The 26,977-nt window shown below is 47.2% G+C and overlaps 1 protein-coding gene across 19 annotated transcripts in view; it reads left to right on the top strand.

Annotated features, from left to right (window-relative positions):
* AFDN (afadin, adherens junction formation factor) overlaps nucleotides 1-26,977 on the top strand; it is a 134,490-nt gene that overhangs the window by 37,761 nt on the left and 69,752 nt on the right. For 10 of the 19 annotated variants that reach the window (XM_046006875.1, XM_046006877.1, XM_046006874.1 and 7 more), the window contains exons 3-9: nucleotides 1,107-1,222; nucleotides 3,402-3,565; nucleotides 6,452-6,612; nucleotides 12,502-12,659; nucleotides 20,775-20,886; nucleotides 21,918-22,085; nucleotides 24,916-24,960. In XM_046006875.1, coding sequence (XP_045862831.1) covers nucleotides 1,107-1,222; nucleotides 3,402-3,565; nucleotides 6,452-6,612; nucleotides 12,502-12,659; nucleotides 20,775-20,886; nucleotides 21,918-22,085; nucleotides 24,916-24,960 — 924 coding nt within the window. The remainder of the gene's footprint in view (nucleotides 1-1,106; nucleotides 1,223-3,401; nucleotides 3,566-6,451; nucleotides 6,613-12,501; nucleotides 12,660-20,774; nucleotides 20,887-21,917; nucleotides 22,086-24,915; nucleotides 24,961-26,977) is intronic. The other 9 variants (XM_046006886.1, XM_046006872.1, XM_046006884.1 and 6 more) reach the window with 4 other exon arrangements.

The following is a 26,977-nucleotide window of genomic DNA, read 5'->3' as shown; positions in this document are numbered from 1 at the left end:
GTTGTTCTCAAAGTTATTTCTCTAAAAATACACTGTGAAGGATTTTGATCTAGTACAAATTTTGCAACAAGAAGAACTTGGTAATTTTGGTTTGTAGCAGGAATTTCAAACTTCATCCGTTCCCTAATTGATTGCTCTTTCATTTCTCATATTTTCAGTTCATGAAATAATAAATTAGAATTTGTTATTTCTGTATTCTTATAATTAACTTTGCTGTTTATGAACAGTATTCACTAAAAACCTGCATAAGTCTTTTTATCCTTTAAATTTGTCCCGTTTATTCCTGCTTCCTTTACCGTGGTGGTTCTCCAGCTGGCCTCCACCTCCTGTGTTTGCCGCCCTCAGTGTGGACATTCTACAGTTATGTGGATGTTCTTTGCCAGCTATAGGCTTCTACAAAGCAGCCAAGGAGTGCCGGGCCCTCAGGATGCCCACTCCGTCACCGTCCTGACCAGTACATGCCTAGCAAGTGGGAAGGAATATTCTAACCGTAGCACTGCACCCTGACGAGGACATGGGATGGTGGTTTCATGGTGGGAGGTGCTTGTGAGGGCTGGACCTGGTGAGCTTGGGAGACGAGGGGTAGGAAGAAGAGTACAGCAGTCACTAAGACTCGTGTGAGAGGGGAGTCTCACGGGTCCGCCGAACTCCTGTGTTATGTTAACATTGTTTCCTTATTTTCCAGTTGCATATATGAGATAATTTGATTTATGGAATTAGGCTGATATCAAAGCCTTATATACTTTTTCCCCCTAGTTTGTGTATGTTTCTCCTATTTTCCCGGTTGGATTCTAAGTGTCAGAAGGACAGTAGTCCTGGTCAGTTTGGCACTGGGTACATGGTAGCGCAGATCACAATGGCCGCAGAGTCGTGAGTAAGTGAAACTAGCAGGTAGCAGCACGTTAGCAAGTACTTGTGCCGATAAAGTCGTCCTGTCGTCATGTCGACGCAGGGGACAGTAACCGTAGTAGCTGTAGGTAGCTGCGCTGCGCTGAGCGACACATGCTGACCGGGATTAGCATAGTAATGAACGTATATGAGAATGTTGTATTAGCTGGTGCCGTTGAATAACCATGACTTAATTTGTTTCATTTCATGATTTGAAGAAGAAAGAAGATTGGATATAGATGAGAAGCCTCTTGTTGTTCAGTTGAATTGGAATAAAGATGATCGAGAGGGCAGATTCGTTCTTAAGAATGAGAATGATGCCCTTCCTCCTAAGGTAGGGTCCCTCCGCGTCCCATGCTGGCCGCGTCCCACGCTGGCTGTGTCCCTTTCCATGCTGGCTGTGTCCCTTTCCATGCTGGCTGTGTCCCATGCTGACAGCATCCCGGGTCCAGGTCTGACCGCGGTGAATGACGGACTCACGGTATGAGAGGACTCCACTGACCTGTCCTGCTGCTGCTCTTCCTAAATGACTTTTTTGCCCCTTTCCCAGTAAACAAATGGAAAGGACTTCTACTTCTCTCTGTGTCATCCTCTGTTTCGCTAAATAATCCCCAAAATTGCTGTTTACTTTTGCAAAGAAGCATTATGGAAGCTTTTGTTATCAAGAGATTGAATGATCAGGTAATCAGCCCCAGGTTTTACCAAATTAGAAAATCAGAATATGTTTTAATAAGAATCATAAGGGAAAATAGAACTTTAATAACCTATTATGTGTGGATTTTTCAGATACAACTTAATAGGGCACATTTTCAACCTTTTTCATACCCTGTGTAAGATTAGAAATGAGCAGACTTTCTGGGCTGAGGTCATGCAGTGATGCTGAAACGCTCTCAGGGCTCGGGAGACGGGGGTTCCTGGGCTGCTGTTCTGCGGAGCACTAGGAAACACAGACAAGACTCGAAACCAGCTGTCGTCTCTGTGTCACACCAAGTGGCACCTGACACTAGAATTCAGTATTGACAAGCGATAGCAGATGCAGAAGTCAAGAACATTTTGAAAAAAATCTTCTGTTTAATCATTTTCCTCGACTGATTGGGAGAGAGTGCCATTGTTCACTCTGGAAACAGAGACTTGGCACTTTATTTCAGTGATGTTGGTGAAGCACTTTATTTCTGTGCTGAAGAGTTTGAGATACACAGAATGTGCTCTTGGCCCTGCTTGTTGTGTGCTTCAGGGGCTTGGCATTTGTAGCAAGTTCATAGACAGGAATAATGGACATCTTTCTCTCTTTTTTTTCTTTTGGTCCATGTTTTATTTCATTCCTGCCCCCTGATTTCAGCTGATGTGCCTTGCATTGGCCCAGAGATCCTCTTCTGTGTGCGTGCGAGCGCTCTTACGAGGGTTAGGACAATGCTGAAGTGGCTAGCAAGGAAAATGGAAATGCTAACTTAGATAAAACAGAAGGTAGTTTCTTTCCCAATACAGTAACCGTTCTTTCGTGCTTCTCTTGATTCTTTACCAGCCTATTAATTATACAAAAAAAAAAAAAAAAGAAGAAGCCCTCTGTGTCATCTGCTAGCAGGCCGTGTTGTGAATTAAGAATTAACAAGCAGATAAATTAGATCTCGGAAAGAAATTGGAAGTCTTAATAATTTTGCTCTAAAAAAGTCAGCTTCTTGCAGTATGCTTAACATTTGTTTTGAAGTTAAATATGAAGTAGATAATGATTTAAAAAGTTACTTCCTTTTTTTTTTTTTTTTTTTTGAGATTTTATTTATTAGAGCAAGGGGAAAGGCAAAGGGGGAGGGAGAGGGACAGACAGATTCTGCACAGGGCACGGAGTCCCGTGCAGGGGCTCAATCCCACAACCCCAAGACGATCACCCGAAATGAAATCAGGAGTGCCACGCTCGGGGAGTGGGTTAAAGCCTCTGCTTTCGGCTCAGGTCGTGATCCTGGGATCGAACCTCTCATTGGGCTCTCTGCTCAGCAGGGAGCCTGCTTCCTCCTCTCTCTCTGCCTGCCGCTCTGCCTACTTGTGGTCTCTGTCAAATAAATAAATAAAAATCTTAAAAAAAAAAAAAGAGTGCCACACTCAACTAAGCTACCCAGCACCCCAGTTATTTCCGCATTTTGACTGGGCTTCTTTTTTAAAAGTAACTTTATGTAAATTATTTGGATTTTTATTAATTGAAAATCAGATTTCATGATTCCTACCCTAGTTTTCTCAGTGGGTTTGGTTTTCTGTTTGCTTACATATTAGTTTGGAATTGAGGTAAAATATACACACGGTGAAACACACGGATCTCGGACGTATAATTCACTAAGCTTTGCTAAAAAAATGCCTGTAACCATTAGCCCAGTCAAGGTAAAGCACATTCCCATCTCCCGGACCTTTCCCCGTTCCTGTAGCTGGGTGTTGGGGTAGCACATGACCCGTGGTTAGCGCGGCCGTAAAGACCTTTCTGTGACTCTGTGTAACAGCCGCCCTAGTAACGATGCTGCTTCCACCAGAAGGCTCAGAGCAACGGACCTGAAAAGCAGGAGAAAGAAGGTGTTATCCAGAACTTCAAGAGAACTCTCTCAAAGAAAGAAAAGAAGGAGAAAAAGAAGAGAGAAAAAGAGGCAGTGAGACAGGCATCTGATAAGGATGATAGGCCTTTCCAAGGGGATGACATGTAAGTAATTCTGGAAATACCTCTATTTCCTTTTGCTCGTTAAATTACCAGAGGAACTGTGAAGAGGGGGAACATCAGTTGGGAAGTTCATTTGGTCGCCTCTGGCTCTTGTGTGGGGGAGGGTCTCACCTAGGCAAGGGTTACGGCGGAGCCGACCCCACCTGTCTCGTGGGTTTGCTAGTCCCGGAGAAGCACGCTGGTGAGCAGTGGGGTTTTCTCGGAGCAGACCACTGAGGTCAGTGTCTTCATCTCCGGCCTTTCGTCTCTGGTGTTTCGGTCCTTGAGGCAGCAGTGCCGTCCTGCGGCCCTTCCCTGCACTGACCGCTCCCCTGAGAGCAGCGGGAGCAGCCCGAACCGTCGCCGGGGTTCAGGCGCCGCATCTGCTTGACTCCAGCACCGCCAGCTCCCCTTCCTTACGTCGCCGTCACACCAGCCCCGTCCTAGCTGTACTTCTCTCGACAGGCCTTTGAGCTTCTGCCCTCAGGGCTGTGGGAATAAGGGAAATCACTGCCTCTTGATGATGACAGAAAAGACATCAGAGGAAGCTGACCTTCCCCCTGGGTGGGAGAGCTTGGCCTCGTCCCGCCCGTCTTCACGTGCGTCAGTCTGCTGGTTAGGCCTGAGGCATGGTGTGCGCTGCCCCCGAGGCCCCTTGTCGCCTGGCTGGGCCTGCAGCGTGGTGTCCGCGCTGTCCTTCCAGTGCTGAGGTGACCGCGTTCACAGTAGAAAGTCAGCGTGTGGGTTTGTCAGAGAGAGAGAGAGAGAGAGGGGTCACCTGTCCTCACAGGAGTCCAAAGAGAACCGTAGGTTTTTTGGTTACAGTTTCTGTTTAAGATTTTTTTTTAACTAATTCATCAGAGAGAGAGAGCACAAGCAGGCAGAGAGGCCGGCAGACAGAGAGAGGGAAGCAGGCTCCCTGCTGAGCAGAGAGCCTGATGCAGGGCTCGATCCCAGGACCCAGAGATCATGACCTGAGCCAAAGGCAGACGCTTCGCTGACGGAGCCGCCCATGCGTCCCTGTAGTTTGATTTTCATACACAAATATATACTTTATATGTTTCTGTAGAGTTTTTAAATATAATTATGGGCTTTTAGAACTAGAGCTTTCCAAATGACATTTTTCCACTGGAATATGCCCCATAAATGCATATATACATTCACAAGGATGTATTGTCACAAAAGCATAAAGTAATTTAGATGATTATACCGTGGTCTCACAGTTTTTTAAAAATTTTATCTCACTGGCTCCTTTTTGCGTGCTTGTAGGTAGTTCCCAAGTGTTTGGGTATTACAAGCACTACTACTACCGGCATCCTCACTCTCCAGCTCTGGGAGCGCTCCGGACCACGGCTCGGGCAGCCTGAGGACGCACGCGTCGCCAGGCTGCCCCTGGAAGTGGCTTCCGGAGCCCACGAGCCTGCCCGCTTCCTCCTGCCCTGGGAACTGTGCATAATAGCTCCCATAGCTCGCATTTATTTTGTCATTAACAAGGCAGATGTCTTTTTATACACTCACTGACCGTCTGTGTTCTGTTTGTTAGCAACAGCGTTCTGTACCTGTTGAGGACACTTAACCATTCCTTAGTTAATGGTATTTACTTTAGAGTGGACTCGGGCCCATTTTGGATCACATCAGAGTGGGTTCAGGCAGTGACGTCTGTGTAACGAGCACAGTGTTACGTGGTAAGGTTCTCTCCAGCATAAGCGGTAAGAGCTCCTGGAAGTCCAGTGGTGGTGCAGGAGGGATGCCACAGACAAGGAGCCTTTGAGACGTGAGCTGTGACTTGTCCCATTTATCAGTGCAGTTTACGTGGTGATATATTGTCTGTGTTTAGAAAATTAGTCACTTAAAATGAGTTAAATCATTCAGTTGGGCTGATTCAAAGCTTGATTTTTTGCTGTTAGAAAGCATGGGGAGGGGCAGAGAGACAGACTCCTTGCTGTGAGGTCTGCTCTTGGAGCCCCAGGACCCAGAGATCCTGACCTGAGTCCAAACCAGATGTCCGAGGCTCACTAAACTGCGCCCCCCCCAGGCACCCCCGTGCTTGATTGTTTTTTGTTTTTGTTTTTTTTTTAAGATTTTTTATTTATTTATTTGACAGAAATCACAAGAGAGGCAGGCAGAGAGAGAGGAAGGGAAGCAGGCTCTCTGCTGAGCAGAGCGCCCGATGTGGGACTCGATCCCAGGACCCTGAGATCATGACCTGAGCTGAAGGCAGCGCGGCTTAACCCACTGAGCCACCCAGGCGCCCCTTGATTGGTTTTTAACTAAAGTATTTTATGATTAAAAATGACACCTTTAAAGTGTATTTATCAAAATTTAGTCATCGGTCTTTCTTTAATTGCAGTCTTCAACTCCTCATTCTCTGCAGTTGACTCCTTGTCATTCGACTCCTTTTCCTTTTGAAAGTTTAGCTTCAAGAAAGTGAATGTTGGTAAATCATTCTGTTAAAAAACCATACTATTTGAGCTCAGGATTTACTGTAATTTTAAGAGAGTTTTACTCAGTAAAAGTATATTTGTTCCTTTATTTCTTATGGTTGGAATGTTTTATTGCTCATTTTGTCTATTTTAGGAAAACGCTGGTGGAAATTCCTGACATGTGTAATTAATACGGTTTTCTTTTAGGCTGACTGGTGAATCCACAGTAATTAAGTCACATAAACTCATTGGGAGATCTTGATGATAAATTTCCCTTTAGTTTAGTTGCTTGTAGTGAGAGGAACCTCGTTTGGTACCCGCAGCACCTGTCAGCACACGTCACTCACCCGTGGCACACGGGACAGAGCGAGCCCCAGGGCTGTCCGCCAGGGGCGCGTGTGTGTGGCTGCAGAGCTCTTTCTAACACAGCTTTGAGAAAACCGCCGGCGCCTCTCTTGTCTTCCAGTGAGAATTCCCGATTGGCTGCCGAGGTTTACAAAGACATGCCTGAGACCAGCTTTACGCGAACGATTTCGAACCCGGAGGTGGTCATGAAGCGTCGCCGGCAGCAGAAGCTGGAGAGGAGGATGCAGGAGTTCCGGAGCTCAGACGGGCGGCCGGACTCAGGTACTTGCGGCGGGCTTCCCCGCGCTGCTGATCCGGCCCCGCGGCCCTGGGCCTGTCCGCGCTGCCGGCGCCCTGCACCTTGCTGGGCTGTGGCTTGAAGTACAGGAGTTCCCTTCCCTAAAACTTAGGTTTAGTTGCACAGTTTCCCCAGTGTGGCTCTTCTTTTGTTTTCATTTTTTAATTCTGGAAAATACTTACGAAAGGAGAAGGTAGATACAGTTCCCAGCGCCTGTAATTAATGACGCGTGTCTCGTCTCTGCTCCTGCATGTGTTGTTCCTCTTCCTAAATTGGACTGTTTTGAAGCAAATGCCAAATTTCTCAGTGTTTCATCTTCCATTTCACGGTTTTCCTAGAGGTGAGGATTCTTGGGAAATGAAAACAGAAGAAACCACAGCCCCACTGTCACGTGCAAAAGAATTGAGGCTAATTCCTAGTGCCATCTGCTGTTCTGTCACTGGTCACGTGCTGCCCATGGCCTCAGAGAAGTGTCCAGTCACGTCAGGGGCTGCATGGAACCTGCATGGGGCCCCTGCTTGGCATGTCTGTCACTCCGGGTTCCGGTCCTGTCTCTTAGCTCCCCTCCAGGGTGCATCACTGGGCGCTTGTTGGTCTTGTAGAGTCTGCTGACAGCATCCTGCAGGTGGCCGTTTCTCCTCCTGCTGTCTCTTTCCTTAGTCACGTAACATGCAGCTTTAGGGTTCTGTTACCGTCCACAGGTGAGCACAGGTGAGCAGTGTCTGTGGAATGTTTCCAGGAACTCGTAGAGCTACAACTTGGCAGTACTTTTCCATCTGTTGCCGTTACTGTCCTCCTGATTCTTGAGCTGTCACTTTGAGACAGCGCGGGTGTCCTCCGTGGGCACCTCAGGCTTCCACGTGTCCGCAGTGCTCTCGGTCTCCCTGTGTGACAGGACACCTGTTGCACCCACCCAGTGCCTTTCTTGCCCCCGGCTAGGACGCTGCTGTCTCTCCAAAGGCTCCTTTCCTTTGTCGGGAGACAAATATTTGGTTGCTAGGGCTGCTTCTTGTTCCTGGTTAGTGTTTGCTTGTGCGCCTGTTCGGTGGATGAGCTAGGAAATACTTTTAATACCTTGGCGTTTTTGTTTTTTGTGTTTTTTTTTTACTATTTTGATTTCAGAAGATCTGAGTATCTTTTCTCTTCGGATAAAAATTCTTCGCACCTAATACTGATAACGTAATTATTTGTTTTTCCTTATGATAAAGAGTAATATCAAAAGAAAAATAATGCTAATATTAACAACAGTGTGATACTGGAGAAATTTTAAGCTTTTTGGGAAACTTGTCTGTGAGTATGCCCGCTAAGGTGCACTGTGGGGTCAGACACTCATACTGATTTGTACTTCGCTTTGTTCGTTTTGTTTTGCTTTTGATTTTAGAGGTTTGTTTCTTAAAAATTTCATGTACTTAATAGTTCCCAAGTCATATCTGCAAAACAAGATCCATGTAGAGAAGTTCAGCTTTTGTCCCTGTCAGCCCCTGTAGTGAGACGGCAGCGTGCTCCATACACGTTTCCCTCACCTCGTCTCCTCTGCTTATGGGCATCTGCTAGAGAGGACTCCAGCCCATCAGAGAGTTGAAACAGACGACTTTACTATTTTAGCTGTAAATTGGCGTATATGTTTTTAGCTATTTAGCTGTTTGACATAAAACTTTTATTTGTAATGAACCTGTAATTGCTTTCGGCAAAGAAAATATTTGTTAGGAACTTGTCAGTTAGTTTTGGTTGTTACAGAATGACAGCACAGTCATTTTGAGTTTCAGAAAGAAGCCGTGTACGTGAGGACTGTACCCCCGATCCGGCCTTCTGTGCGGGTGTCTGACTGAGCACCGGCCCTGCGGTCCTCCCCGACCGTATGCTCGCAGACGGAGCTGCTGGTGGCCCGTTGTCCGCTCTGCGCCTGCTCGCTCACTCACTCGGTTTAGGGTTTTGAATGTCGGGACTTGCAGCGATTCTGCGACGACGGACCCCTTCTCTGGAGTCCAAGCCCAAGTCAGAGGGTTTCCACCCCTACCCAGATGACGATTGTAACTGTAATCCAGTCTGCGCGTGTGACGGCGGGGCAGACCCACGGGGGCTGTGTTGATGTCCATATTACGTTCGTGTGAACAGTGTGAGTCTCTCTCTCAGCCTGTATCGTCTGCTTTCGTGGGGTTGTCTGTGGACCACGGCTCTGATGTGCTCGGTCCCTTGACAGAGACTGCCAGGGATTCCATGTCTTCCGAACTCACACCGGGTACTGTGTCAGGGATGTGTCCCCCACGGGGAGCCACACCGGCTCTTGTCACGTGTTTACTTGGGTCCTCAGCCTTCTTCTGAGTCTCAGTTACACGTTCCGTGGGAGCTGCAGCGTCAGTGACACAGAGCAGTGGGGAGAGTGGGCTGCTTCCTAGTTCGTGGATAATGTAACCCGTCACTCTTGAGCTCCGGGCGACGGTCTGTTTATAGCTGTCCTGTCCTGTTGGCTGGAAGATTCAAAATGGCTTAGAAATATATGCCCTAAGGACAAAAAAAAGAAAATGAGGAGGGAAAGAAAATACAAAGAGGAGGAAGAAAGGAAGAAGAGGAGTGCTCAGAGATGCCTAATGTACGTGGACCTTTCGCTTGACAGACCCAGAGGGATCCTCTTAGGAAGGAGTTTGACATGGTCGAAATGATCATTTCTTCAGTGATTCCTTGAGGAATAGCCAAGTGTGCTCAGGGACGCGTGAGTCATGAGAAACATAGCCCGCTGAGGGGATCCATTTTTGTGAGTAACTTAATAAAATATCTTTAGAAGAAATGTGCTTTTAATGTGGATTAGGATGTAACATGTGTATCGTTACGGGAAACTCTGCATGTCACTTCAGGCTGTGCCCACGGAGAACCATGTTTATGGGGAAAATTTGGGAAAATTGGATGGAGAAGTTAGATGTGATTTGTTAGTGTGCTGCTGAAGGGTTATAAGGTGGGGATTCAGAAAGCTTTTAACGTAGCCTGGCTTCGGGTCTGGAGTGGTTACCATGGGAGCAGAGTCGGGGATGGATCTCACGGAGCTGCGTCTGGAAGTGAGCGCGTGCTGCCCGCGTGAGGGTTGGGTCCCTGAGCACAGCCACTGGCCGGTCACACGGAAGCCGAGGCCCTGCGAGGTGGGGTTACCAGGACGTGGTCCAGACTGCGACACCCGTCTCCAGTCAGATGGATGCTGATGGACTGCAGTGAGAGAACGTTTGGGAGTGGAAGACGGGTTTCGTGGAGCTGCTGGTGGGACCTGGGGCGTGTCCTGAGCTGCCGGCTGAGGGGCTGGAGACCAGCTTCTGGTCAGCAGTGTCTCTGGAGAGGGAGATTTGGGAGCGATCTGTGGTTGTCGGGCAGCATCACTGGATGCGGTGGGACTCTTCTTGGTAGAAAGTACACAGGTAATAGACTTTAAGGGAAGGCTCCCGCTAAGAGGAGTAGGCAAAGACAAGAGGAAAACAAGACCTCCAAAGAATTAGGAAAACTAGCAGAACATCTACCAAGATGTTGTAGAGGTTGAAGGGATAGTTGGAAGCAGAAGGAACATTTTTCTGTATAGAGCCCCAGGAAACCCTAAAAAACTAAATATTAGCAAAATAGCTGTTTATGGTTAATACTAAGGATGTCGAATACATTAAGTTGAGCTGTTTTGTTTCTTTAATAAATGACTTAAAAATATATTTCCATAACCTGTCAGAGTTACTAGCCCGGCTGTTTGGTTGGTAGAAGAGATGGGGGCGCGGCCACGTGGAAGGCTCCCGAGACTCGCCGCCCCGTCTGTTATTTTCGTGTCTGGTTAGCCTGAGGATTGGTTCCCTGAATTCTCATGACTTGACTCACCACACAGCTGATCAGACTCGCAGCTTGCAAGAAGCTTGGACCCGGGACTTCGTGAAGCTTCTTCAATACTTGGATATATTTGCTTGTGATGCCTCAGAGTGCCGTTGGCCCCGAAGTGCCCTGTGTCTGTCAGTTAATGGGTTCGTGGCACAGTGTTTTGCCACCAGTTAGGGCTGTGGATTTCTTACCAAGGCGTTGTTGGCAGCATCCTGAAGCTCTTCTAGGTGTCTGTTCTCCTGCCTCAGCTTCCTCACGAGCAGTTGGGGGGGCGGCAGAGCACTGCGGCAGGGATCCCGCAGTTGGGGTCCCGTAGACCCGCAGGCCTCGGCCGTTTGTCTTCAGAGTGGAGTGGCAGCCCTGCCTTAGTCTCAGAGCTGACACGTAGGTTCATGCAAATCGATCTCAGTGCATAGTAGGGCGTTTGAATTGTTAGCTGCCCCTCTCTCCTTGCGCAGCAGGCTGGGGGTTTGTCTCTGCGAGGAGGGTACTGCGGCGTCAGGCTCGTCAACTGAAAGCCCTTTGAATTCGATTCCGCGCTCAGACTAAAACCAGCTCAAGCTGTGGATATCCCGGACATTCAGACAGGTGCTAGAAGTCATTCTGCCCAACAGCTGAGCTCGTTTGGTCCGTGAGTGTGAATTTTACAGCGGCCGCATCGGAATGTGTCCTTCAGAAGAGCTGCTGCTGGAGGCGCGCTGTCTGTAAGAACCTTACTGACTTGTTAAATGATTTTCTGGTAAACTCTGACCCTACCTTTTTTCAGACTGAATAGTCTTTCATCCTCTATGGTCTGTGACTTTGGGATTGCCAAGTACTTGTCTTGGCTTTTAGCGGATACTAAATTTTCTTAGAAAAATTAAATTTCTGACCACTTGCCTTTTTTGGAGCCATCTCCTCCGCTTTCCGAACAGGTAGTCTGGTTTGCTCTGTGGTTGTCTGATCGAAGCGCACGGAGATGCTACCTCAGCTTGTAAGATTGTTTTCACTCATTGTCTTGTACACATCTTTCTAGTAAGCCCGTTCCCGCATGCATCTGGACGTAGTGGTGGTTAAATCAGTGGGACGCGCCTCGGTGGAGTCGGATGCGTGCTTCAGAACTGGCCTCGCTGTGGGGCTGCTATCCCGCCTGCAGCCCCCAGAGCCCCCTGCCCCAGGAGAGCACGAGGGGCGATCTGCACACTCCTCACACGCGGGCGCGGCCTCGCTCTTCTGTGTGCGCACACGGAGCCAGAGTCTCTCGGCGGCTCTCGCTTCCACTAAGGTCTGGCCTCGGCCCATGTGATCACGAGCGAGGAAGGCCCGCGTGACCTGGCCTTGGCCAGTCTCACTGCGTTTCCCTCTTTTCACCTGGGCTTCGTCTCTGGCCGGTGAGCCCAGCCAGACCCACGCCAGCTGTAGGCTTTAGCACCTGCCCCTTGGCTCCTGGCAGCTGTTCGTCTTCATAGAAGGCTTTACAGTTCCGGGTGCTCAGGAAGCTCTTGGTCATTTTCTTCCTCACGGCCCTGCTTGTGTTTTCTGCCACATGTACCACTGTCTTACTTGTTTGCTTACTTGTCCGTGCTTTCCTCCTGCGCCCCACAGCTGCACGGTAAGCCGTCGCCGCTGACCTGTTCATCGCTGTATCCTCGGCTTTGGAACATGGGGGCGCGCGGTCGGTGTGAGTTTGTGTGTGGTTAAATGTGTTGACGGGCAGCACCATCAGCGCTCTCTGGCGTTTCTTCCCGTTCTCATCCTGGACCCACAGTGGGCATCGGGTCATCGTCACAAAAACTGCTTGGGCTTGGAGAGAGGACGGAAACCGTCTTCCTCATACTGGGTGGTTGACTGTCGCAGAGTGTTGTTAGATCAATAAGGGACTGCCATTGTGTGTTGTCTCACAGACACGGATATCGAATTACTACACAGATTCCATCTTTGTACGTCTTGCACCTGGAACTTGGGTGCCCTTTTTTTAAGTGATCATAAATGTTAGCTATCTTTGTTACTGGAATAAAATAAAGTCGTGCTCAAAGATATCAAACTGTTTTTTTCAGGTGGAACATTGAGAATTTATGCAGATAGTTTGAAACCAAATATTCCGTACAAGACAATCCTGCTATCTACCACAGACCCTGCAGACTTTGCTGTGGCTGAAGCTTTAGAGAAATACGGTCTGGAGAGAGAAAACCCAAAGGATTACTGCATCGCCCGGGTAGGTAACTGTATGTGACTATCAGGTCAGAGCTTACCAGCGTCTCGCAAGCCGCGAGTCACGTTTCAGTGGAAACGTAGTCTGTAGGTGACATTAAAGGTGGGCTTGTTCTCTCTGCGTGGCGTCATTTATGAGTAACGAATGGAAACCCTGTCTTTTTTTTTTTTTTTAAAGATTTTATTTCTTTATTTGACAGATAGAGATCACAAGTAGGGAGAGAGGCAGGCAGAGAGAGAGAGGAGGAAGCAGGCTCCCCGCCAAGCAGAGGGTCCTGGGATCGAGCCCCGCATCGGAAACCCTGTCTTAAATACGTATAGAAAACTAACATTCTCCCTTCTGTTACAAAAGTAATAAATATAAGGGAAAGAAGAAAGTATAGAAAGGTGACTTGAGAATAAAAATCACCCGTAGTTCTAATACCAAAGGATAATCTTTATCTATAGATAGATAGATAGATACCGTTTTAGTTCTTGTTTGGCGTATGCAGGTAACTTAATATAGCTAAGGGTTTTTCTAATGGTCGACTAAGATCGCAGCATGAAGATTCCTTCTGAGCGAACACCCTGGTTGCTGTGCTGGTGGGCACTGGGCGCCTGCCGTGAGTCCTCACCGTCCTTTCGTGCAGATGAAGGCCGTGCATCTTCACCCGCTCTCACAGGGACAGTGAGCTCTTATTCCTCAGAACTGAGTGGGTCACGTTAAGCAAAACCAAGCAGGTTTTCTCTCTGAGACAGACTGCTTGGACAGTTTTTAACCGGAAAGGCAGTGATGAGTGTGTACTGACTTCATCACCAGGGTTTTCCTGTTAAGTCGCATTGGGACTGGGGTTTTCCTAGAGATGTCTGCCTTTCCTCCTCTTAGCAGTCGACGACTAAGTCATAAAAGAGTGTAGTTCGTCGTTTCAGTCCCCCTGCCGTCCCCCCCCCCCCCCAGATTATGGAGGAATGCTTGCCGTGCGGGGAATGGCACGGACTTGCCCTCTGCGCCCCCACTGGGACTGGTGAACCAGTGTGGAGGGCCATCTCGTGTCCCCCAGAAATCTCTGTGTGCCTCTGTGTCATTCATCCCTTCCTCCTCTCCCTTCCCCAGGCCGCCCCTGGTTTGCTGTCCGTCGGAAGTACTTACATTTTGTAGAGTTTTTATGGAAGTAGCATATAGTGTGTCCTCTTGCTGCCTGCTTTCTTGTGCTCGGTGTAATGGTTTCGAGTGTGCTTGCGTGGACCCGTGCTGAGTCGTAGTTCATTGTATGGGTATTTCCAGGTTCGTTCATCTGCTTACCTGTTGATGGACATTTGTGTTGTTCCTAGTTTCCAGTTTGGGGCTGTTAGAGTAAAGCCACTGTGAGTATATGTGTGCAGGTCTTCTCACGGACAGACTTTTTTCTTGAGTGAGGTGTTTGTGTAACTTCTTACACAAACTTTGAACCCGTACTGCAAGCTGGTTGTATCTGCAAGCTGGTTGTATCGTGTGCCATGTGCACCAGAAGCCTGTATTGGATGTTACATAGTTTACAGACCGGCCGTTCTGATAGGTTATAGTGCTCTCTCATTGTGGAAAACATTTTTAGGGCTCCTGGGGGGCTCAGTTGGTTACGCATCTGCCTTCCGCTCAGGTCATGACCCCAGGGTCCTGGGATTCACATGGGCTACTCCCTGCTCATACTCTCTCTCTCAATAAATAAAATCTTTAAAAAAATTATTTAGTTACCCTCTTGAGATACATATATGTTAAGCCCTTTGTATGATATATTTGTTGTGAATATTTTTTCCCTGTCTGGGACTTGATTTGCCTTTCATTTTTTAAAGATGCCCTTTAAAAAAACCAGAGTTTTTTTTTACTTTTGGCTAAGTCAACCTTTTTTTTTTTTTAAAGCATTCTGTTGTTCCTGTGTTCTATGAAAGAATTGGCCTTTTCTGAGGTTAAAAATACTTTCCTCCTGTGTCTTAATATTATTTTTTTAAAGATTTTATTTATTTATTTGAGAGAGAGAGAGCAGGAGCAGAAGGGAGGGGCAAAGGAAGAGGAAGAAGCAGATTCCCTGCCGAGCAGGGAGCCCGGTGCTGGATGATGCCTGTCCCAGGACAGAAGCTGGATGAGCGGAAGTCCGACGCTTAACTGACCACCCAGGTGCCCTTGCTCCTGTGTTTTGTTTTTTAAGATTTTATTTATTTATTTGACAGAGAGAGATCACAAGTAGGCAGAGAGGCAGGCAGAGAGAGAGAGAGGGAAGCAGGCTCCCCGTTGAGCAGAGACCCTGACGCGGGGCTCGATCCCAGGACCCTGGGATCATGACCTGAGCCGAAGGCAGAGGCTTTAACTCACTGAGCCACCCAGGTGCCCCTCTCCTGTGTTTTATAGCTTTAGTTTTTACGTTAGGTCTGTATGTCCATTTCAAGTTAACATTTGGGTACAGTGTGTGGTTAGGGTAGATGTTCATTTTTTCCCAGTTGACCAGCACAGTTGGTTAAAAAGACTTTCTTTTCTCCTCTGGAGTGCTTTGACACCTTTGTTGAAAATCAGTTGGATCTGTATTTATTTATATTTATGGATATAATATAGAATAGTAATTATACATATTTGTAGATAGGATTATATACATTTTATATACATGATGTATAGGTATATAATTTATTTCATATATTTATATGTATTGTATATTTATACATACAAGTAATTATATATATTTATCTATGGTTCGAGTTCTGGCATCTGTTCTGTTAATCTGCTCATCTTTCATCTTTTTGTTAGCATCAAGCTGTACTGATTACTGTAGCTTTGTAATAAATCCTAAAGTTTTACTGTATAAAGTAAGTCCCAATTTTGTTTTTTTGTTTTATTTTTGCTTTTAAAAGTTGCTTCAGTTTTTCTAGGTCATTTGTGTTTCTCAATAAATTTCAGAATCAGCTCATCAGTTCGTACGCAGAAGCTGCTGGAATTGTGACGGGGTTTGCCTGGGTTCTGTAGATGAGTCAGAGAGACGGCCACCCTCAAGTGTCCCGTCTGCCAGGCTGTGAGCACAGGGCGCCCCTTTGTTGGTGCCGTCTTTGAGCCCCAGGAGTATCTTGTAGCGTTCAGTGTAGATGTCTGAGGCCTCTTTTGTTAGCTATGGATGAAATTAAATAAAAGGGCTTGTTGAGTTTTATGGCTTTTATCTTTCTGCTGAAAAGCTAAGAAGTTATATTCAGTTGGAAAGACTGGTAGATCTGTAATTTTATGAATATAGCTCTGTTGTTAGCTGAAAACAAAACATTTTTCCCATTGAAATGACAATAAAGAAATAAGATAATTGTATAAATGCACAAGAACAAAGAGAAAGGAGAGACGGCAAAAGATCAGAGTTGGGAATGACATTCTGCAGAAGTAAAGACTGGTGTCCGACTGGTTGGGCCCCAGGAAAGCTGCCGAGAGAACGCAGCAGACGGCACCGGACTTGGGCATGCGGGGCTGGAGTGCTTACTCAGCACTGACGAGGGGCAAAAATGAAACGGGGTTGGGAGCTTTCACAGGAAGCGGTAGACCACACCAGCTCGCCTCCCGTCCCCCGCTCCCTGCCGTCTCTCCATCTGAAGGCTTGCTAGAGGAGACGAGACGGGGAAGGAGGCCTTGCACTGGGCGGTGACCGGCCTTGCAGGGTACGGCCAGGGTCTTCCCTGAAGGTGGGAGGCCGAGGTGGAAGCCCTGCCCGGGCCCGACAGCCAGCAGATCGGAGGCTTTCTCCCAGAAGGCACCCTCCGGCCGCACGTGGACGGTCTGTATGGACGCTCGCCTGCGGGAGGCCAGCCCAGGAACGTCGCTCAGAGGGCTCCCGACGGTCATCCTGCCCTGCGCCTGGAGCGTCCCTGTGCCTCACAGGCAAATGCGAGCAGACGGCAAGCTTCCGCACTTAGTGGAAACCCCTTTAAAATGAAAGACCGACACAAACAGGTGAAAGAATCTGGTCGTATTTCATGGAGGAGACAGGGCAGAAAGCAGACGAAGTGTTCAGAAAAACTGTGACTCAGGGAGAAGGAAGGCCTTGGGTCCAAGGGAGAGGACCACAGTGCTGTCACGAGGGACACTCGGAGAAGGAGACCGGGAACTTTAAAATATAAGTAAAAAAGGGATAGGAGAAATGCCAGTGGAGGGGGTGGAAGTTCAAGGTATCTGCCCACGTGTAGGACAGGGAGAAACGATCAGAAAGGTCATCTTGTAGACTGCCTGGCACTTAGCTAAAGGAAGGCCAGAGGGAGAAAGCAAGAGGACGTGAAGAGATGGAAGTTACCAAGGAAATGTCCTGGAATGGCTCCCAGAACTGGAGGGTTTGAGTTTTGAGCTCAGAGAGGGCCTGCTGAATAACGGTACAGTTACTTCAAAAAAGAGCCACACTAAGGTGTATTATTTTGAAGTTGCAGAAAACTAAAGAAAAGAGAATAATGATTCCAAAGAAAAGACCGTAGCCACATGTAAAAGGTCGGGGGCAAGACCGGTGCTGGTCACTGCGTCAGCACCATGGAGTCTAGAACACGTGACGTGGCATGGCGCTTTCTGACTCTCAGCGGGCTGCTCTCTGGTCCAGACTGCCGCGTGCTAGATGGATGAACAAAGACATTTCAGAACATTCAAGGCAAAATCTACCACCCCTCCAGCCTTTCTCAGAAAGGTAGCGGAGGACATCCTCCAGCCAAGAAGTGGAAAGGCACAGGCTCCCTAATAGAGTCTAGCGCAGAGATCATCCTGAGGGCGACGGAGAAGGAGAGTCTGGAAGGTGTCTGTGCGGTCACCCCACATAGCACCCTCTGCACAGTGGGGAGAGTGCTTGCGTCTGAAGTCTGTGTCTGTAAAGGACATGGTAGAAGTCATGCTGTCTGAAACATGGCCGGTCCCTCCGGGGTGTGGCCCTTGAGGACGCTGCTTCAGCCCTGTGTGTCACAGGGATAAATAAGCAAAACTAAGCACCCGTCGCTAAAGGAATGCGATGCCATTGGAGACCTGTTGCTATGAAACTTTATGAATTAGGTCTACGTGCGTATTTTATAAAATAACCCCGTTTTTAGGAAAACAGATGCCATAAAATAAAACGGAACAACACAAGTCTGTGTCTCTGCATATGTGGCCATAGAGAAGCGTGCACAGCAGGTTACCAGTTACATGCCTGAAGGGAGGAAGAACAGAAGACTTGGAAATACAGGTGTCATTCTTATGTGCCATGGATAGATGCAGAAAGATCATTACTGAACGCATGATTGCGAAAACAGTCATCGCATAGTGGATTTTGGTCTTTTTTGGGTTTTTATCCCTTCCTTATGCTTCTCTCTTTGTCTCTCTCTCTCTCTTTTTTTTTTTTTTTTTTTTTTTTGGTTTAAGGTTTTATTTATTCATTTGACAGAGAGATCACAAGTATGCAGAGAAGCAGGTAGAGGGAGAAGCAGGCTCCCCGCTGAGCAGAGAGCCCGATGTGCGGCTCGGTCCGAAGACCCTGAGATCATGACCTGAGCCAAAGGCAGATGCTTAACCCACTGAGCCACTCAGGGGCCCCTCCTTATGCTTTTCTCTATTGCAGTTTTTTACAGTGAGCCTGTATTGGAACCAAAAAGCCCCTAAAACCCAAAGCTCGTTTCTTTGTGGGGTGGGGAAAGATAAGTGATCACGAGTGTTTGTTTTTTGATACGCTCTTTCATTTCCTTTGGGCTCACTAGAAGAGAGTAAGAAGTGGGATTGATAAATTAGAAGGGAAAGCGATGCCTCCAGAAATAAAAGATACATTTTGTATGGGATTTCTAGAGAAATCCTATACGGGATTCATGGGATCATGGTTCAGTGGGTTCCTAGAAAAGGTAACAGTATCCTGAACCGATATTCTGCCCTACTTGGGAGAGCAGGTAATGAAGGTAATCAGGCCTTGCCTCTGAAGGGGAGACACTTCAGACCCAGGCCCTTCTGGTGCATTTCCTCCTGGCGGTTAAGTTCAAAGTCGAGGAGAACCGTGTTGTAATGCTGGGTTTGGTAGATTGCCGCTTTCCCGTTCCGGAGGAATCCTCAGCGAGCATCCCTGTCTATCTGGGAAGTACACTTCCGCCTCTGGAGTGACTGAGCCCATGGAGAGGGGTGGGTTTGGATGCCTGTTCCACGTGGCTGTGGTTAGTCGTGGCTGTGGAAAGTGTTCCTGGTCAGAAACCAGTGTGCGTAGGGCCTGCCTTGCGGAGCAGAGACCAGACCCTCTCCCAGCTGCACCCCGCTGGTCTGTGGGCACCTGGGGCAGGAACTGCACTACCGGCGCCCAACCTTGCACCCGAGACCTGGGGTTGCAGGTGTTTACAAGGGAGTGTTTTTGTGTGAGCACATGTGACTCTAGTAAGTTAGACTCAGTTCCACATGAAGTTGCATTTGCACAATATGTGGTCGTGAACTTGATCGTTTTTTCCTTCCATTAATTTCTTCCATACATTTACTGATGACAGGCAGATGTGAAAGGGCACCTTAAATCAGGGTCCTGAAGTTACAAAAGCCTGCTTTGGGCAGTAGTAACAGGCCTTCTTGAGGTCATTTGATGTTTTCCTTTGAGGGTCTCCTGCTCTAGTTTTTCTGCTCTATTATGTCTTTGTAAATTCTACTTCATAAGCTTAGGGAGTGCAAATCAGGAGTTGATTATTGTTTTAATCTTGAATTAGATATTCTTTCTTCTCTTGGTTTGCCATCTTATCAGTTATTTAATAGGTAGTGCTTCCGTATTCACTCATGTTGTTTTAGCTTTTATTCAATAAATATTTAAGTTCCTTTTACTCGTTAGGTACTCTGTGGGGACATGAAAGCAAGAGCTATCTCTAAAAGAACTTACACTAAAGGGAGACAGAAAAGCCAAGCGTGAGAATTACAAATCAGGGAGCCCTGGAATGAGAGTGATGGTCAGGGAGGGCTTCCTGGAGGAGTTGTACCTGAGCCAGACACGGACGCTGGGAAACGAGCCTTTTAGGCTCCAGAGAGCATGGACATGTGGAACTCACAGCTTAATCTGAGAGCTCTGAGTAGTTGGGCGTGTCTGGGGTCTGCCAGGGCGCCTGACAAAGATCGGGACACGAGAGGAATGAAGATCAGGCTCTGAACTATGTGTGTTCTAAGCCCAAGATGCTAAATTCAATACAAAACAGTACAAGGAAGATTAATTACTTTGGCAAGACAGTGTGTTATAATACATTTGTCTTTTTCGCGTAGTTTGGAAGCAGTGCGGAGAGAAATTACAGGGTTCTCTAAAGAGTCTGACCCATTTGGTATAGGTGTATTTGGGTGATGTATTTGGGTGGTAGGTAACGTTATTACAGTACTGTAGGCTGGGAATAATGTTCACGTGCCAGTGGCTTGGCTTCTTCCCTGAGTCCCTGTAATTGTGTTTTGGTTTGCTTTAACACCAAAGGAGAATGAAGGAGGGCAGACGTCCAGGCCGTGCGGGAGATTATTGGGCTGCCGTCTCCTAGATCTTTCCTCTGTATTACTGGGGGCTTTCTCAGACCCTGAGGAAAACTGTTGACTACCATAAAAACATAAAAATTAATACAGCATTATGAATTTTAAGAGTGTCTCTGAATGTAGTCTTTTAAAACAGGTGCTTAAAAACATTTGTTGAATGAATAGCCCAGTGGTATAGCTAAATGGTCTGATTAAGATTTCATCCTAAAGACACATTCTCAGTAAGAAAAAGAATGCTGTGCTGTTTCCTTGTCAGGTGCCGCTTGTCTTGAGCGATCTCACAGTAGACGAGACCATGCAGCAGTTACTTGATGACGCAGACGTGGGTTAGGGACCAGAGGCTGAGCAGTAGTGGAGTGATCTTTCCTTTAGAACTTACTCCCAGTTTGACCATTATGTACCACCCTTCCCCAGAAGCGTTTGTTAAAAACCACACAAACAAAGTTATTGCACTAGTTCTTTCTGGGGGCCAGAGGGGCAAGTAGATGAAAAGGGCCCAGTAAGCTGGCTGAGCTTTTTTTTGGAAACTGTTGTCCTTCCGTTGATAGTTGGGGAATTGTCTTGTGTTGGATCAGTTTAATTCTACCATGATCTCTATTTACAATAAATTCTGGTTTGTAAATCCTGGTAATTTCATTTTTAGGCATAGCACAGTTCATTATTTTTCCCTTTCAGGTTATGCTTCCTCCTGGAGCCCAGCATTCTGATGAAAAAGGTGCTAAAGAAATTATCCTTGATGACGATGAGTGTCCTTTACAGATCTTCAGGGAATGGCCAAGTGACAAAGGTAAAGGGTAGTTTGGTTTGTTAAAGATTGTTTGCATGACACGCTCACTCTCTGCTGCACCTGGTAGTTGTCCACCTGCGGATTCGGGGCGCATGCGCGCGTGTGTGTGTGGTTTTGTAGCTCCTTCCTAGACTTGCTGGATGGTTCCTCTGTGAGCCCTTGTCCTGAGGCCACACTCCCGTCCGTTCCTTGGGACAAGCTTCTCTTCTACACCGGGACAGCTTGTGTGAGTCCCTGTGTGGGTCAGCAGCGGGGGGCCTGTCCACCTGAGTGCTTTTGATGGGCGTGGCGACCCGTCGCCTTAGAGACTGTCCAGGAATTTAGTCATTTCCAATGAGAAGTCCGGACTTTTCACCATTCAGATAGGTTCCCCTAATTATTTCAGAGCAGCGAAGGTTGAAAGCCGGGTTTCTGACGAAATCTTGCTTTCGGGCTCACTCTGTAAGCTGGCTGGCCTTGAGCAGAGGCCTTGGCCGCGTGCAGACGTACACTGATTGCCTGTTCGTCCGGTCAGTAGTGTCGACTGGTAGTTTAAAGCGCACTCGCTTAGTTTACCTCTTTCTAGACAGTGTAGAAGTTGAATTGTATCATGAAGTCGAGTTGCTTTGAATTCTGAGTTATTTCAGTTGGGTTAAATAAGAATCAGATGAACTGAAAATACATTTGTATAGATGCATTTGTGTGTGCTGCGTGTGTGTGCGCTAACTGATCACAGCACTACTTACCAGTATGAACATTCTTTGGGTCTTAAACTGCTGCTGCATCGTTCTCAAGCACGTAATGTGCTTGTAATCAAGGTAGTTGATTTGAAATAATTTTTGGAAATTGCTGGTAGACTTTTTCAGAACACGAGTGACTAAAATTTTCTCTACTGAGTAGAAGTATAAATTGGGTAAGCCTTCACTCAGTCACTCCTTGGGAGATGTTAAATTACATATTCTTGGTAGATCTTAGAAGAGTTGACGGTGAGTCGTTTGGCCTTGTATGCTGATTTGAGTCTGCTTGATGATTGACCATGTGCACTGTTCTAGGGGTTTTAGTCTTTCAGTTGAAGAGGAGGCCACCAGACTATATCCCAAAGAAAACGAAGAAACACGTCGATGGGAAGCCGGCGAAGGGCAAGGAGAAAGTGGAGGGGTCGGGCTACGGCTCTGCACTTCCGCCCGAGAAGCTGCCCTACTTAGTAGAGCTAAGCCCAGGTGAGAAATGCTATCAGTAAACATTGTTTTGGCTTCAGATGTTTGTACTTGCAACGAATTTTACTGAAGTATCCTTTCTGTTGGCCGACAGTCTTCTTTTAGGCCATTTATTTTTTTTAAAAAGTTATTCTTATAAGATGACATTTAAAAAACCAGAACCTTAAGGTCACAGGATAGGCATATGTATGCATAAAAATAGAGTTCACATGGACAGAAATGAATATTGAAAAACAAAATCTAAAATAGGTGAATGTGGAGAGTTGAAGGAGTTTAAATGGTCCATTTTTAAAATTTTTTTTCTAAAATAACTTTATAAAATACTAAAAATGACACACTGAAATATACTCTTAGGACAAATTTAGTAGAAGCAAGTTTGTGTGTATGAACAGTTTCTAGAAAAGTATCTTTAAATTTAACAGTACATGTGAGAAATCCATCTGTAAGAGGAAGAACATTTGTTTGGTTTTAAAAATAATAATAGACTAAGTTTATTTTCATGTTAGACCTCTAAATATTTCTTTTTAGAGCTTTCTTAAGTAAGCTAAAGCTGTTGTTCTAACTTAGCCACAGGGTAGAGAAATACATTGACATTCATGCAGAAGTGTTTCCCGCACGTATCGCAATGTAGTGTACTGATGTGACGTGTATATATGTATAGATATTTTATCATTCAGCTAAATGACATCGTTTTTGTTCGTTTGGTTCAAATGGTAGTGTGTAATCTGTATTACGAAATGCTGTGAAGAACGCAGCATTGAGCTCTCCCACCCGGAACTGCCTTTGTTATTTTTATTTTTAAGACATATTTATTTATTTTGGGGGGTGGTGAGGGAGAGAGCAGAGGGAGAGAATCCCAAATTGACTCTGGCTAAGCAGGGAGCCTGATGTAGGGCTCGATCCTAGGACCCTGAGATCAGGACCAGAACCAGAGTCATGAGTCAGATGGTCAGCTGACTGAGCCACCCACACGCCCCGCAACTGCTTTTAGATAAAGCTCAGTTAGTACAGAAAAAGCTGGAAGCCAGAATGTTTGTGTGGCTCATCTGTACTTGCTTGGACTGGGTCACGTTTTTCTCTTCCGGGATCCACGGGTATTTGTGTTTGTGGACAAGCTTGGAGCTGATGCACAGAAGAGGCACCTGTGGTCCCCTGGGCGAGCGGCGCAAGCAGGGCGGGTCGGTACGGCACCCGCGGCGCTGCTCTGCTCACGCGCTGTGGTTCCCAGCCCGCGGTGCTGTGCTGCGGGTGGGCTCCGCATCCGGGTCCGGCCAAGGAGTGTTGCAGGCTAGCTGTTCGTGTTGCCGTCCCTCGATTCTCGGGCTGGAGAATTCACTCACACCCTTGCTGTGCTTGGGGGGCCCATGCGGTCCCGCCACCTGCTGCGGCCTGCAGAGCTGGGGCCGTTTGGGCTGGTGGCGGCCGACAGGCGCTCGGGATCCTCCGGTGTTGGGTCTGCTGTTGAAAATTTTGCATTACATGGTAGAAACTAATGATTGTTTTCTCCAAGTTTTTTGAGGATTTAGGAATATTAGAACTGCTGAGTAGCCGCTGCGCACAACAGTTTTCAGATGAGTAGCGGGAAGGTGGTTGGCCCGGCTCGCAGACTTAGGGTGAGAGTCCGTCGTCGGTCTCTCTGACAAGTACTGGTCCGTACTTAGGTGTCAGACCCTCCCGGTCCCGGGCCTTCGGGGTGGAGCAGCGACAGAACAGATGAAGCCCGCCGACCTGGGCAACTTCCATTCTAGTGAGAACTGCCGTTTTGACGGCTTATTTCATGTTTTTGCATTCCCGGCTAAAAACACATATAGACACTTTGGTAGGCACGGAAGGATGATAGGCCGTAGATAAAAATGAATTCTCGAGTACTTGTCACCAGATACCAGGTTAATGCTCCTAACACGCTCCTCCCTTCGTGGCGCTCTGCTGCTTTACCGAGCCTTCGCCGCGCAGCTGCTTCGGGGAGAGCGGTGAGCACCGGCCATCGTGCCCCCATAGCGAGATTCCACGGGGACGCCCGCAGCCGGACTCCCTCCTGAGGGCTTGGGGCCGCTGCCCACAGCCCTGCCCGTCATTTCCACAGGGGCCCGTCCTACACCTCGGCGTCCGCTGGCTGCAGGGGGAGCACTTGATGGCGGGCCTGGAGGCGGGTGGGGTCTTCCTCACAGCGGGCCACGTTCTGCTCACGGGGTCATGCTGGGTTTGTCAGTGTCCATCCTTATTAGTTGAGCACAGTCAGCCTGCTGGATGACACCGACTTCCTTGTCCATTCGCAAGCCGATCAGACTGGTAGATGTTGATCTGTCCCGAACAGATACGTGCTGTCCTTCCACGGGACATACCACCAGCCAAGCAAGTACTCAAGGTCGGGCCAAGGTGCGGGAGCGGTAGGCAGGACGTGTTTGAGATGTGGGTGTGTCCTTACACTGGCTTTACGGTCTTTTGGAGAAATGGGGGTAAACAGTCATTTAATTCTTCGGTTTGGAATTGAATGTGTTCTTTTAACAGAAGGCATTAGCCAAGTTGGGTGGTTGTCCTCTAGATGATGAACTAACTTTGCTCTCCGGCTGCCCGGTGACTCACCTGTTGTCTTGGTGTTTTCCTTAACAGTGTGCGCCGGTTTCTAACACACACACTCGTGGAGTGCTGTTGTCTTGTCCTCCCAGCTCCGAAAGCTGTGGGTGAAACGTGCTTTTTCATCCTTTGAAAGTGTCCCACTGCAGCTCACCCTCTCCTGTCTCTCTCCTCCTTCCCTCTTCCACGCGTTCTGCATGGCCTCTGTCCTGCCGATGCTGCCTTCACCTGGGTCCCGTGCATGTGTTTCTAATCCCAGGGAGAAGGAATCACTTTGCCTACTACAACTATCACACTTACGAAGGTAATGCTATGCTTCATACTACTTTTTTAACTAGAGCACTAACAACCTTTTGGGCAGAATAATGTTACTGGCCAAACATTTTATGTATTGGTTTCTTAATTGATACAAATAACTTTATTCTGAGAAAGGTAACATGCCGTCACTTCGGTGGTATCTAGTAAGTGTTCTGTGCGCCGCATTCGCTTCATTTTACAGAAGCCGGTTTTACAGAAACGTGCAGTTCCTCTCTTCGGGCGAAGTCTAGAGCGAGAAATTGGACAGGCTGTGTTCCTGTCCTTCCCCTCCTTCCCCCCAAAAAAGGTTAGGAAGAGGGGAGAAGCTGGGGGAAAGAGTGAGGATGGTGGGTAAGAATGACCCCAGGACCCAGAGGTGTGCGGGAGGGGCTCTGTGGTCACACAGCGGGCTGTAGTGCTGATGGGGAAGAGGTGTCCCCACCAGTGGCTTGTGTCTGACAGCATTTGGGAAGCGAGAGGAAGACTCAGCCATATGCTTGGCCTTTACTCATGCTTACGTCGTCCTGTAGGAAACTAGCACGTCACAAGGACCCAAGGGGGCCCCTGGGCTTCTCCTTGTTTCCTGCTTGAAATTCGTCTCTTCTTGTCAGCAAACATGTACTTTCTGACGTAGAACACGTTTCTCAGATTTGTGTCTCTCTGTCTTCATCATATTCTGTAGTACAGCTCATTTTTGGTTTTATGGAAATACTTTTTTGTCTGTTTTTGTCTTTTAAATGTTACGTTCTTACACGTTGAACGTGGCAGATGCCTCCCTGTGCTGTATAACGTTTGCCCCCCGTTTAGCAGCTTGTATTTGTCCCTCGGGCTGTCTCCAAACTGACAGTACGGACGGTCGTTGGATGTTAACTGAACTTGCAGTTTGGGGTTTTGTTCTTCTTAAACAAATATATAAATAAGTGATATTTATCACCGATTTTAATACTCATATATGCATGGAGTCTAAGACCTCTTTTTTTTTGTTTAATTCCTGAAAAGGACTGTTTACTGTTCTCATGTTTTTGTTGTTCGTATTGTAAAGGAAGGGAAACAAGAAAGTGGCATTTCCATTTTTACGTGGTGTGTATAAAAAATGCTTAGAATCAGCTCATCAGAACTTCGACCAAAGTGCTTCTGGTTCTCCAGCTGTGTCTGAGCGGAGCTGGTGTGTGTTCTCAGTGGCGTCAGTGAGAATACGCTCTCCGCCCTGTGCTTCAGGAAACGTCAGGAACTTGATCGTTAGTTTAACTGTTAATTCACTAAAATGTGAATGAGTGTTCAGCTTCTTCCCATGCTCGGGACTCGGAACCCTCGGTCAGCACTCCTTCAGTGGACGAGCCCCTCGCCCTCCCCTCAGCGGTGCAGCCAAAACCACACCCAGCGCCACGCACTGATGGCGCCCTGCGGTCCCCGGGGAACCAGCAAAGGCCTGAGCAGAGCTGGAGGCAGAGAACTGTTGTCAGAACAGAGGTGCTCCTTAAAAAAATCTCCCTATGCTGTGTCCATAATGATCCGTTTTCCTGTTAATATTTAGATTACTAAGGAAAATTTCCGGTTATATCTCAAATTAAAAAAAAAAAAAAGAGCAAAAGCAGAAAAACAAGATTCGGACAATGCGAGTACTTACTTAGGGACACCCAAATGGGCAGTAATATTCAGGACGTTCAGAGACACGAGCAGCTTTAGATAGCAAACTGGTGTTTGTGTCACTGGGTCCCAGCGATTGCCCATTGACTATATGATATGTATTTCACTGGTGTTCTAATCCCGGTTCAAAAAAAAAAGAGGGAAAGAAAAATACGTGTATTGAGTTGCTTAATGATATATGCATAAAACGGATTTTAAAGATTTGCTTCTGGGTGGGGAGTTAAGGCAGGAAAGGAAGGGTGCTTTTCACTGTATACTTCTGTGCCTTTTATATTTCGAACCACATGAATGTTTCATATATTTTTAATTCTACATTGTGACGTAAAGAAAAAGCCCAAAAACCCTGTGATGGAAACTAGAAGCACTGTTGTCTGTGG

The sequence above is a fragment of the Meles meles genome, chromosome 5 (assembly GCF_922984935.1).
Source record: "Meles meles chromosome 5, mMelMel3.1 paternal haplotype, whole genome shotgun sequence".
NCBI classification, from domain to species: Eukaryota; Metazoa; Chordata; class Mammalia; order Carnivora; family Mustelidae; genus Meles; species Meles meles.
This window is presented reverse-complemented; position numbering and strand designations above follow the sequence as displayed.